The sequence below is a fragment of the Pimephales promelas genome, chromosome 20, assembly GCF_988280905.1.
Source record: "Pimephales promelas chromosome 20, fPimPro1.hap1.1, whole genome shotgun sequence".
NCBI classification, from domain to species: domain Eukaryota; kingdom Metazoa; phylum Chordata; class Actinopteri; order Cypriniformes; family Leuciscidae; genus Pimephales; species Pimephales promelas.
The window spans coordinates 6844983-6858526 of record NC_142788.1 but is presented as its reverse complement, the minus strand read 5'-3'; the positions used below and the strand labels follow the sequence as shown (position 1 = coordinate 6858526).

The 13544-nt window shown below is 37.6% G+C and overlaps 1 protein-coding gene across 1 annotated transcript in view; it reads right to left on the bottom strand.

Annotated features, from left to right (window-relative positions):
* Positions 1-3325: 3325 nt before the first annotated feature.
* The window catches only part of nup210 (nucleoporin 210), a 74033-nt gene continuing 63814 nt past the window's right edge, over positions 3326-13544 (bottom strand). Inside the window, exons 37-40 of the mRNA XM_039689778.2 lie at positions 6722-6926; positions 5102-5218; positions 4916-4990; positions 3326-4413 (exon numbers count right to left, since the gene is read on the bottom strand). Coding sequence (XP_039545712.2) covers positions 4310-4413; positions 4916-4990; positions 5102-5218; positions 6722-6926 — 501 coding nt within the window. The 3' untranslated portion in view covers positions 3326-4309. The remainder of the gene's footprint in view (positions 4414-4915; positions 4991-5101; positions 5219-6721; positions 6927-13544) is intronic.

Here is a 13544-nt window from a genome sequence, read left to right as displayed (position 1 = left end):
AACATACTTTTTGTAATCAAAATGTATTGGTGTGTATGTGTATAAAAGTGTGTTTGTATGTGTGTGTTGGTGGGTGTCTGTTTTGCACTCTAGATGTTGTAGAGTGTCACCCCTTTCTTGCGGTGTACTTTTTTTTTTTTTAGAATTGTGGCCGATTTGTAGATTGTACATACAAAAATTCAGAGAATTTTTTTTTTGTATCAATTTCCCATTCATTTCCTATGGGTTGTCATTTTTGACAGAAGAGCAAAAGTGTGACTCATTTTTTTACGACCACTTAAATTGCTCGAATCATGACCTCAATTTTTTTGTGTGTTCACATACCCAATGCCATAAAAGTCACCAAGTTTCGTAATTTTCTGAAGAAGCTGTGATTTTTAAATATTCAAAACAGATTTCTTTAATCACAATTTATTGGTGTTTTTGTGTATAAAACAAAAGTGTGTGTGTATGTGTGTGCGTAGGGGTGGGTATGTCTGTTTTGCACTCTTGATGTTTTACAGCGTCACCCCTTCAATGCTGAGCACTTTTTTCTGCATCGTGGCCGATTTGTAGATTGTACACACAAAAATTCTCAAAGTTTTTGTGTTTTTGTCAATTTCCCATTCATTTCCTATGGTCGGTCATTTTTGACCGAAGAGCACAAGTGTGACTATTTTTTTTACGACCACTTAGCCTGCTCGGATCATGACCTCAATTGTTTTTTGTGTTCACATACCCAATGCCATAAAAGTCACCAAGTTTCGTAACATTCCGATGAAGCTGTGATTTTTAAAATGTCAAAACAGAACATTTTTCGGTCAGAAATGACCGAAGAGAACCTGAGGGTTAAGGTTGTGTTTATATATTTTAAACCACCGAATCGCTATAAAATCGCGATTAATTCGATTCTTAGCCTTTTAAATCGATTATTCACGTAAATAAACGATTCACGATTCAAAATACATGTTTCAGGATCGATGCATATGCATCGTTCAGGATTTATAATCGATGCATCGAGAAAACGAGTGAATCGTTACACCCCTAATATGTATAATTGATAATATTATATATATATATATATATATATATATATATTTTTTTTTTTTAAAATACATAATACATCATAGTTCACATAGGACAATCCTAACTTACATACAGGTAAAATAATTTTTTTAAATAATTTCATGTTCTAGAATTTCTTTGCGGCCCCCCTAGCGCCATCTAGTGGCCCGCGGCCCCCAGTTTGAGAACAGACATATACGTAGACAGTAAGGCCAGAGCCCGTCTAACAGAGAGCCTTGGAACTTCCTATTAGCCCCATTGTGTATCATCCTGGTTGCAGTTCCATTAGAATTCCACTGGAGTTGATCACGGGCGAGTGCAGAATGAATGGGAGTCTATGGGGCTAAACGGCTAAATGTGTCTCTTTCACCTGCTTGTCGTTAAATTAACATAGATTTTATTGTTGATTCCGCAAGTTCAATATAGATTATAGGCCAAAAGTCGAATGAACGAGTACTTGTGTCCTTTTGATTTCTTACAGGTTAGGCCGTTGTTGGCCGGAATACGCTAGCATTCTGCTATTGTGTGACGTCATCACGAACGGATTTTTAGAACAGATAAGTGAACTTAAAAATGCAATTTTCTGCTGAGTGTATTATCTTAGCTCTCCCTTTTGAATGCAACTTTCAAATTACTTGACAAAAAATTACATCCTGAGCAAAGTGGATTTTTGGGGGTGAAACCCCATTGACTCCCATTCATTCTGCACTTGACCGCGAGCGCCCCCGCATGGACAGAGACGTGTTAATGCAGCCAGTCCAGAACCCGGAAGTAACCAAACGCTAACTCACTTCCGCGTTTCGGCCTACAGAGTGACGTCGTAACTTCGGCACTCTATTCTGCTTGCTTCCAGTTCCATATAGGCTGCTGTAGGCCAACATACACCACTCGAACCTTCCGTGAAATAATCTTTCATAAAGTTCGGAAAGATTGAAGCGAATTACGAGGACATTCACAGGCTTCATTGCACGCGCCGTGAGAGACGCGCACTTTGTTTGATGTTACACGTGAAGTGTGCTGTCTTGCCCGTCGGTATATTTTCCTTACGAATGCTCTACAAAGTCAACATTTATGTGGTTTGCAATGCGGTGGACTTAAAACATGAACCTCACTAAAGGAAGACTGCTTTCATTTTAACATCTTCACGCGCGCTTTGTTTGTGTAGACTGCTCGCCCATGCGGCTGTGCGTCTCCGTGGTTTAATGTAGGCTACTTAATGCAAAATTAACGTAAACACAGCCAGTTATGTCTTAAGGGATTAAACGGACAGGACAAACCACATTACTTCTTATATTTCAAAAGAGATGCGTGCGTGAATGCAGCTTAATAAATCTCCCGCAGTCTATGTTGTCATAGTAAAAAAAATAACAGGCAGATAAAGAAAATTCCCTCACAGTTTTTGAATAGGCTACTGAAAGCACTTTTTGTTTGTTGTTTCTTATATGTTTCTAGGCTCCTCTTTATTATTTGCTAGCTACTTGCTTGTATGTTTTGAAGTTATATTAGTTTAAAATTCTTAACATACAACTGTTTTAATTATTTTGTAGAAAATGTGTAATTATTAAAAAAGTAGGTCTACATAATTTTATAAACTAATGAATTAGTTGGGGGGGAGTTTATAAAACGCATTTGTTATGGCAAGAAAGTTGATCAGGTGTTTTTGGCTGTTGTGATGATGCCATAAGTACATGTGATACAGGTACATATTAGTGGGTTTTGGTTTGTTCTGTCAGCTCAGGGTCTGAGTTTAAGGGCAACCAGTCACTCAGGGGGGCGGCGTTTTGCATGGTGTCCCCACTGCGTATAGCTACGCAATACGAAGTGACCATTCGAAAGGGAACTACTGTGTTACTATCGTAACCTCTGTTCCCTGAGAGAGGGAGCGAGTATTGCGTAGCCGGCCGCTCAAGAGTAACTGGTGAATTTGTCGCTTCAGTTGTATAAACCTGCTATAATGGCGAATTCGGGGGTCTATTGGACTGGGTCACGACCCCTCGATGGGCTCTGACACAAGGCTAGCTCATTGGTCGCCTGTGCCATTGGATGTGCAGTTGCTGCAACACCGCCTATGAGTGTGTCAGATGCTCAGTGTGCTGGCTGTGCAGCTGCAAATGCATTTTACAATAGGCTTCAGTAAATCAAGGAAAAGGAGTTTCCCCCATTGTGTATAGCTACACAATACTCGTTCCCTCTCTCAGGGAACTGGGGTTACAATAGTAACAGAGTAGTTTTTCAAATGAACAAGAAGACATTTTTTCAGAACCTAAAAAAATGCAATCAGTGATAGTAAAAAAGAGAGAGCATATTTAATGTTTATAGATCGATCACATGCTGCAAAAAACACAATGTTTTCAAAGCAGAAGCTGTTGTTATTATTTTTGAGGGAGGTATGATAGACAAATCAAACAATGAGGCTCAGAAGAGGTTCCATATACAGATTAAACTGTATATGTACAAGTATATGCCGAACAAAAGCAATCTCACAATTCATTGTATTCAGTGCAGCACTTCTATGAATCACATTATGGCTCAAAGACAGAAAACAAATTATTCATTAAAACAGTATTTCTGTCTCACTTAAACATGCTGAGGATTTATTCTGTCAAAAATGGTCATAATGTTGAATCGGACTCAAACTCACAGTATTATCAGAATTATCCGTATCAATGGCCATGTCAAATGCTGCGGTAGGTTCTGTCCTTCCAGAACCACCTAATCTGCCAAAGCAAGTCAACAGAACTAAGCCCTAAAACATTTGAACATTCACATCAATGACCGAAAGAAGCTGCACTAAAGAACTCTTCAAAATATTAAACATCAAAATATTATTGTTCACGAAATGAAACAACTGGCCATTACTTTTTTGCAGATGAAACACTTGTAAGAGCACTTTGGACGGAATCAGTGGTTGCACTATTCACACAATAACATGCTACATAATCACACTAGTTTCCAAAGGTTGTCCTGAGCTTCAAAAGGAAAAAAAGACACGTTTAACATCACAACTCACTAAAACTTAGGCTGTCTCAAGCTATGACAAATCTACTGAAATTAAAAATGGCAACAATAATAAATGAGTGCACACATCAAACATTTAAATAATCAAACAATAGCAGACATAGTTATGCAGCCCTGGCATATGATTCAAATGAAAAAGCTATTGTTTGAAGCATGTAAGCAATATTCTTGCGCAAGTATCCAGCACGCTTATACTCCTGTATTCAATGGTAAGGCACTTTCTTCGGTCTTCTGGGTGGAGAAAGGTTTATCTGGAGTTGTAGTCTGGAGAATACAAGCGTAATCTTGGGCTTCCCTTCATGTCTGAAGACATGCTGTTGTTGAAGGGGCTCTCGGTCAGCTTAGCTACACCTGAAAAAAACACAAGCATTTACAATTCCGGTAACACTTTACAATAAGGTTCATTAGTTAACATTAGTAAATGCATTAACTAACATGAACTAACGTTAAAGTGTTTATTAATCTTTGTTAATGTTAGTTAATACAAATACAGCTGTTCATTGTGCGTTCATGTTAGTTCACAGTCCATTAACTAATGTCAACTAATACAACCTTTGATTTTAATAACGTATTAGTAAATGTTGGAATTAATATTAACTAAGATTAATAAATGCTGAAGAAGTATTGTTCACATATTGTACATGTTAACTAATGTAGTTAACTAATGAACCTTATTGTAAAGTGTTACCACAATTCCTAAATATTACACAATTCTTTGTGTGCTAAAGAAAGTTAAAGGTGCATTGTGTTACACATTTTGTACTGCAAAAAGTGGTCAGGTGTTAATTGGGCAGCATTTATTGGGGTTTTATTTGGTTGCATTCTTGCAGGGGTATTTCCCAGATGCATGTACCTGTGGGAGGCGGAGTCTTCTGGATGAATGCAGGATGATTGACAGGATCTCTTGGAGAAAACAGCAAATGGCACACTATAAAATGAAGATAGATAATTGTTACAAAGAAAAAGACATTAAAAAAGAACAATCACTGTCCTAAAACCCACGATATTAAAAAGAGTTGGAGGATAAGGAGGCATTTACCAATGATGACAACAGCAGTGGCTGCCAAAAGAGCGAATAAAGTGAAGAACATCACTTGATAGGAGTCAATAAACTGCTGAAGAATATTGGGCCCATCTGCTCCATCTGCCATTTGTGCTAGAAGAAAAGGTGTACACAGTTGACAGCCATTATGAGACTGACTGCCAGTGAAAAAGATACTTTATAAATAACTGCCCTAACTGAAGATGACAGTCAAAAGCAAGTTAATTTGTTTATGTGACATCACAAATCCCACAACATCCCAACAAGCCGTTTTTGGCGCTTGGTTAAATAAATGCTGTTTTCTGAGAAGGATGAGCTTAAGCTAACGAGGAGGATGCGCTTAAGCTAAGAAACATGCAATGTCTGCACTATTACAACATCCTGCAAATGTTTAAAAATAATCAGATTTCTCATGTCACGACCCCTTTACACAGCTAATGCTCATTATATCTTCTGAAACTGCTATTTTTGGCCGTTCAATTAGGTAGCCCATAAGATACTACAATAAAAGACTACTTATTACTGTAGCCTTGACCATAAACACATTTCCGCCTATGCTGTCGACGAGTAACCAACTAGGGCTGGGATCGATTCAGATGTTCAAATTCGATTCAATTCGCAAGCTCTCAATTCGATGCGATTTCGATTCTCGATTCGACTATAATGAATATAGATGTAATACAAATCCTTATTTATAAAAAAAAAAGAACAGTGGACTTAAGTTTACAAGTGGTTAATTAATAGAAAAAGTTAAGTTTAATTATTAACAAACTTGTATATAAAACTCCTTATTTTAGGTACACTAAACTAAATGCATACAATGAATAGACAGGATTTTGATGCAAAACTGATGCTGAAAATTGGACAAGTCAGAACAGTCAGTCGCACACCTTGATCAAACAGGATTAGGTTATTTTATGTTTAAGATAGATATAGATAAATAAATATATACATATTTAGACAATTTTTTTATAACAATCTCACATAATTGTTTGTTTTTACAATGAGGTAATTTTTTTGTTAAGAGTTTATGCAACACATGGATGGAGGCTTGATTTCAATCTTTGAATTAAATTAAAAAAGTAGCACAAATAAATACATTAGAATAAAGACAAAGAAACATAAAAAGAAAAAAGTTTTTTTGGGTAGGTCAGAAATACTACAGAAATTGAACTTCCTTTCCAAATTTTGCGTGTTTTTGAAAAAGAACTTTTGTTACTGGCTTGCTGTTTGTGAGGCGGATTTAGGCTTTACTGTATGTGCACGCAGTGAAAAACATCTCGGAGAATGCGCCAGCACTGGATAGTTTAAAATGTCTTAATGTTTAAACTGGTAAAACTTAAAAAGACAAATGTAAGTTATGATGCAATGCTGGCCCGATGGTGGTAGTGAATATTCCGTCATGTCCCGACTCCCTGACACGAGTGTGTATCGACCCCTGCAGCGCTTGACGCTTGCCTTGTGCAGAGAGAGAAGACGCAGCACCGCGAGCCGTGCATATGGAAAAATCGATTCTTGGCCTCTGAGAATCGGTTTTGAATCGACACATTTAAAAAAAAACAAAATAAACAAAAATAAATCGAAAAACCAATTTTTTTGACCACCCCTATAACCAACCTTGCACAGAAGTGGCGCTGGCTGTCAGATGCATGACGGACACAGGGATGAGCAGCACCTGATCGCTGGAGCCACTGCTCACGGACACCGAGGCCGTCAGAGCTCCCTGCGGCTTCACCACACTAACCGTGTACCTGATGTAGCTCGGGAAGCTCTGGGACACCTCCTTCTGCTCTATCACCACTGAAGGAGAACTGCTCTTCACCTGAAAGAACCAATCAGATCCACAAGCACACGTGTTTGAGCAATCTCAGACACATCACAGGGGCTCCGGACTAACTTTTTTCCCCAAGGAGCACAGTGGCCCCCAACTGAAAATTTTAGGGGCACAACCAGAAAATTTAGGAGCACACACTGTAAATCAACATACTAACCAGATATTCACATTTCTACTAATCAAATTTCCAGTGTATTACTAATAAATACTTTGATAATAGATGCAGAAATTTCAATGCCTTTGCGCTCTGATTTAACGCTACAACCTCTTGTCTTCTAAAAGCAACCGGCAGAGGCGTTGCTTTTTGATTTGTTAACATGTAATAAATGAAACTCGCATACTCTATGCTTGAGGCTAAGATTGTGTAAGACACTGTCAGCAAATTTTGTGTTCCCCGCAGTTATGGGGTAGCAACTGCAACATTCGAAGTTCATGGAATTCGTCTCCTTACAGTACTACCTTAAAGGATAAGTTCACTTTTGAAAAAACTTTTGCTGATAATTTACTCACCCCCATGTCATCCAAGATGTCCATGTCTTTCTTTCCTCAGTCGAAAAGAAATTTAGGTTTTTGATGAAAACATTCCAGGATTTTTCTCCATATAATGGACTTCAATGGGAACCGGATGGTTCAAGTATCAAAAGACGGTTAATAACTGTTTCAGATGCAGCTTCAATTGTCTTTAAACGACACCAGACGATGAATAAGGGTCTTATCATGCAAAACGATCGGTTATTTCAAAACTTATTCCAAAAATGTAACTTTTCTAAGGACAAATGCTAGCCTTGCTATATTCTCTGAGGCGCGTTTGTAACGTCACGTAATACGTAATTACGTTCAAAAGGTCACGGGCGACGTAGCCGGAAGTACAGAATCAAAATCGTCCGACATCGTTGTTTTTCCTTTTAATTCCTTTTTTTGTAAACGGTGTTTGAGTTAGTTTGCACGTTCAACCTATGCGTTCAACTTGTAAACACTGACTCTGTACTTTCGGCTACGTCGCCCGTGACCTTTTGAACGTAATTACGTAATACGTGACGTTGCAAACGCGCCTCACAGAATATGGCAAGGCTAGCATTTGTCCTTATAAAAGTTACATTTTTGGAATAAGTTTTGAAATAACCGATCGTTTCGCATGATAAGACCCTTATTCATCGTCTGATATCGTTTAAAGACATTTGAAGCTGCATCTGAAACAGTTTTTAACCGTCTTTTGATACTTGAACCATCCGGTTCCCATTGAAGTCCATTATATGGAGAAAAATCCTGGAATGTTTTCATCAAAAACCTAAATTTCTTTTCGACTGAGGAAAGAAAGACATGGACATCTTGGATGACATGGGGGTGAGTAAATTATCAGCAAAAGTTTTTTCAAAAGTGAACTAATCCTTTAACCAGTTGAATTCTCGCAGCCAGTCTTCACGAAAATGGTGGGTTTGGCCTTTTTCGCCACAATAACCTCTCAGTCTCAGTCAATAAATCATCTTCAGACTGTGACACTGTACTAGCTGCAACGTTTCAAATAGCTCAAGGTTCAGTTTTTATATCACGGTTTTAGGTTCACGGTTTCGGTATGATTCGGGATTATAATATGTTCAGGGAAAAAAAACTACTGTCAGATAAAATCAAGAACATAAGAACAAATAATTGAACCACAAGCAAAAGCACAAATAAATACAATAGAGCAAAGATACTAATAAAATGAACGATGCTTTTCAGGTAGGTAAAACATTAGTTTTCAGGTACAGAAATTTAATAAAATAATCAAATGTAAAATAACATTGCATGTTGGACTATATAAATTAAAGATTAATCCTTATTAAAGTTACAAAAAATATTAAATTCAGAGCTGATTCAGTAGGCCTACATGATACTGTGACTATCTTTCTTGACCATATAAGTTGACTTAAGGCATACCAGACTATGTTTTTGATTTTTGACTACGTTTTTTTGATTATCGCTGTTGTAATGTATTATTTGGGAACAGGGTCGGCGCTATGGTGGGGCATTCAAGGGCCGTGCAATATTAAACCTTAAAATTAAACCTGTAAACCATCGGCGCACAAGCGTTTTTTTTTTTAATAGTTCAAAGTTACTATAAGATTTAATGTTTTTACCTTGACAAAAAGATTTACTTCAAAAAGATATAAGACTCACGTTTCAGTATTTGACCACTATTGTATTCTGAGAAATTTATATTGACAATTATGTCTTAATTTGCGTCAGACGTCCCCATGCCCCAGCATGCGTCGATGTAATCATTATGAGCGCTGTAGGCTACTGATGTAATCCTCTACTGAACATTATAGTCCATATTTGAAACACATTAAGATCGTTTGACAATGCATGAAAACCAAACAGAGCTAACAGATTGCTGTAACATGGAGATTGTTGTTTTGAAGACAATAAACATTTTTGGCATGATATTTGTCTTACCTGTGTTCGAGCCATGTCAGACATTTTCATAATAATAGATTATATGTATTATGTTATGATAATCGTTAGACTTTATCATCGTTGCATTATACATAAAATACCAGAGGTGGGGGACTCGAGTCACATGACTTGACTCGAGTCTGACTCGAGTCACAATTTTCAGGACTTGTGACTTGCTTGATTAAAGTACAAAAATGACTTGACTTGACTTTGACTTGAGAACAAGTTACTTGAGACTTGACTTGACTTGAAGTGGAAGACTCGACAATGACTTGAACATATAATAAACAAACAGCAATACAGTTAATTAAAATATATATGACGTCAGCATCAATATATCGGCATCTGTGCCTTTACGCTACTCAATTCAAACCGCGCCAAACAGAAGTTCCGGGAGTCTCACGCATATTGATAGCGTCTCCCTGATGCCCGCAAATGAGTTAAAATCTCCCGGAATCTAGAGCGAGATACTGCGCGTATAACATACATAGCGTGCGGCGTGTGCACGGCAGAGATATGGGAAGCCAAACAAACCAAAAGTGGGACGAGACAGCGGGGCTTTACAGAGCTCGTGCCGCGCAGACATGTCATCTGCACGGTTCAATGATCCGAGCCGCGCAGCCGATTCGTCAGCGCAGCGCGGACGTGTTTCCTAGCGACACTCAATAGTCAGCGCTGTACTGACCAATTTAAAGCAACGCAAACCATATGCTACATACTACATGCAAATAAATGTACAATAAAGAAACCCCTCCTTCCTTACAAAGAATTGTTCTCTACTGAAGTTTAGGAGTTAATTATGGAGAATTCCATAATTAAAACAATCATTTGTTAATATTTATGTAAATCTAATATATAATATACATAATATTTTTTAATATGTAATATTTATTAAATATAAAATATGTTAATATAACATATTACTATTTGTATTTTATATTTATTTTAAAGATATTTTAAATATGTTAATATAACATATATTACCCCCCCCCCCCCCCCCCCCCTCCCTAACATTACATTCATTGAGATATACCTCCCTGAAATGAATTCTTGTAGGTTGGGATGTCTGTATATGCAGCATAGCTATATACACGGCTGTGCAGCTGCAAATGCGTTTTACATATAGGTTTCAGTAAATCGAGGAAAAGGAGTTTCCGAAGACATTTGTTGGCTATGATAAGAAAAACTACTGAATTAAAAAAAAATGGCATTTTATATTCTCATACATTTCATACATTTTATATTTTACATTTATATAAGATATAAGATATTACATTTTAGATTTCATACATTTTAGACCGTTTCAATTAAATTGAATTAGACAGATTGGATTATACATCTTAGAATCGATACATCTTAGACTCTGAACGTTTTGTGTAAACAACACAATTTTATTTTATTTTCAGATATTAATGTAGCACAGATATGCATATGATTAATATAGCAAATGTAAGATACATAATATATGTATAAAAGTTCATCTTTTCTGTGCAAAAATAAATATGTATCGAAAAAATTTACCTCTATTTATTTTAGTAGTGTGACTTGACTTGACTTGCTTAGGGTGAACCCTTGACTTGACTTGACTTGCTTGATTTATCTGAACTGCGACTTGAGACTTGACTCGAGACTTGATGGTTAAGACTTGAGACTTGCTTGGACTTGACCATGTGTGACTTGTCCCCACCTCTGTAAAATACAAACCCAATTCCATACAAGTTGGGACACTGTACAAATTGTGAATAAAAACAGAATGCAATGATGTGGAAGTTTCAAATTTCAATATTATATTTAGAATACAACATAGATGACATATCAAATGTTTAAACTGAGAAAATGCATAATTTTAAGGGAAAAATAAGTTGATTTTAAATTTCATGGCATCAACACATCTCAAAAAAGTTGGGACAAGGCCATTTTTTCCACTGTGTGGCATCCCCTCTTCTTTTAATAACAGTCTGCAAACGTCTGGGGACTGAGGAGACAAGTTGCTCAAGTTTAGGAATAGGAATGTTGTCCTATTCTTGTCTAATAAAGGCTTCTAGCCGCTCAACTGTCTTAGGTCTTCTTTGTTGCATCTTCCTCTTTATGATGCGCCAAATGTTTTCTATGGGTGAAAGATCTGGACTGCAGACTGGCCATTTCAGTACCCGGATCCTTCTTCTACGCAGCCATGATGTTGTAATTGATGCAGTATGTGGTTTGGCATTGTCTTGTTGGAAAATACATGGTCTTCCCTGAAAGAGACGATGTCTGGATGGGAGCATATGTTGTTCTAGAACTTGGATATACCTTTCAGCATTGATGGTGCCTTTCCAGATGTGTAAGCTGCCCATGCCACACGCACTCATGCAACCCCATACCATTAGAGATGCAGGCTTCTGAACTGAGCGCTGATAACAACTTGGGTTGTCCTTGTCCTCTTTAGTCCGGATGACATGGCGTCCCAGTTTTCCAAAAAGAACTTCAAATTTGGATTCGTCTGACCACAGAACAGTTTTCCACTTTGCTAGAGTCCACTTTAAATGAGCCTTGGCCCAGAGAAAACGCCTGCGCTTTTGGTTCCCGTTTAGATATGGCTTCTTTTTTGACCTATCCACAAGTTTCCTACGCCCCATGAGGCCTTGCGTCAAAAGTGGGCGCGACTTCCGGTTGGAAGTAAACAAAGCACGACTTGACATGCTTCACACTCGTTCATTCAACAGTTGACAGTCATTCAAGTTATAGCGATCCAAACTAGCTAACGATGTGGGAACACAACCTCAACGAAATTAAAAGGGTGAAATAACAGTACCTTTACCCTCCGCAGTAGTTGATTGGGAGTATTATAATAACATTATTAATAATCAATACTCATCAAGGTGACAGACAGTTGTGCGAGCTGACAAACAATTAAAATAAAAAATACACACTTAGTCATTGTGCTTTGGAGTTTATTCAAAATTATAAATTAATGTGCTACTTGAATACATTACTGGCACATTTGGTATCAGGTTTTGATCCTGAGTTTAGGTGTAACATCAGTAGCGAACAGCCAATCACATGCTGATAGAGTTTATAAAATATTAAGAATTTAAACAAATGTACACAGGAAGATTCGTCGTCTTTTGGGAGGTGATGGAAACTACAGTCGTTGGCAAGATCAGAGACGGGCTCTGGCAGGATCACTCGTTTTCAGCTTATGTTCAAAACAATCACGTTTAAGCCACTGAATTAGTTTAGTCCGGTTATACGTACAACCGCGAACAGCACATATTGTCCCTGAGCTCCGTAACGACATCTCTCATAAAGATTTGCGTCTTTAAATAGTAAAACAATTCTCCGAAAAACAGCTAGCCTCTTCGCTAACTAACACACAAAATACCATTGGAATGCTACTTCCGCCGCCTCACCGGAAGTTTCACCCACTTTATTTTTTACAGGAGCGCCCCTCGGAAACTTGTGGATAGAGTTTTAGCCGGCAACGGTGAATGGCACGGTGGATTGTGTTCACTGACAATGTTTTCTGGAAGTATTCTTGAGCCCATGTTGTGATTTCCATTACAGTAGCATTCCTGTGTGTGATGCAGTGCCGTCTAAGGGCCCGAAGATCACAGGCATTCAGTATGGTTTTCCTGCCTTGACCCTTATGCACAGAGATTGTTCCAGATTCTCTGAATCTTTGGATGATATTATGCACTGTTGATGATGATAACTTCAAACTCTTTGCAATTTTTCTCTGAGAAACTCCTTTCTGATATTGCTCCACTATTTTTTGCCTCAGCATTGGGGGAATTGGTGATCCTCTGCCCATCTTGACTTCTGAGAGACACTGCCACTCTGAGAGGCTCTTTTTATACCCAATCATGTTGCCAATTGACCTAATAAGTTGCAAATTGGTCCTCCAGCTATTCCTTATATGTACATTTAACTTTTCTGGCCTCTTATTGCTACCTGTCCCAACTTTTTTGGAATTTGTAGCTCTCATGAAATCCAAAAGGAGCCAATATTTGGCATGGCAATTCAAAATGTCTCACTTTCAACATTTGATATGTCATCTATGTTGTATTCTAAATATAATATTGAAATTTGAAACTTCCACATCATTGCATTCTGTTTTTATTCACAATTTGTACAGTGTCCCAACTTTTATGGAATTGGGTTTGTATTATATTATCTGTCTGATTTTTT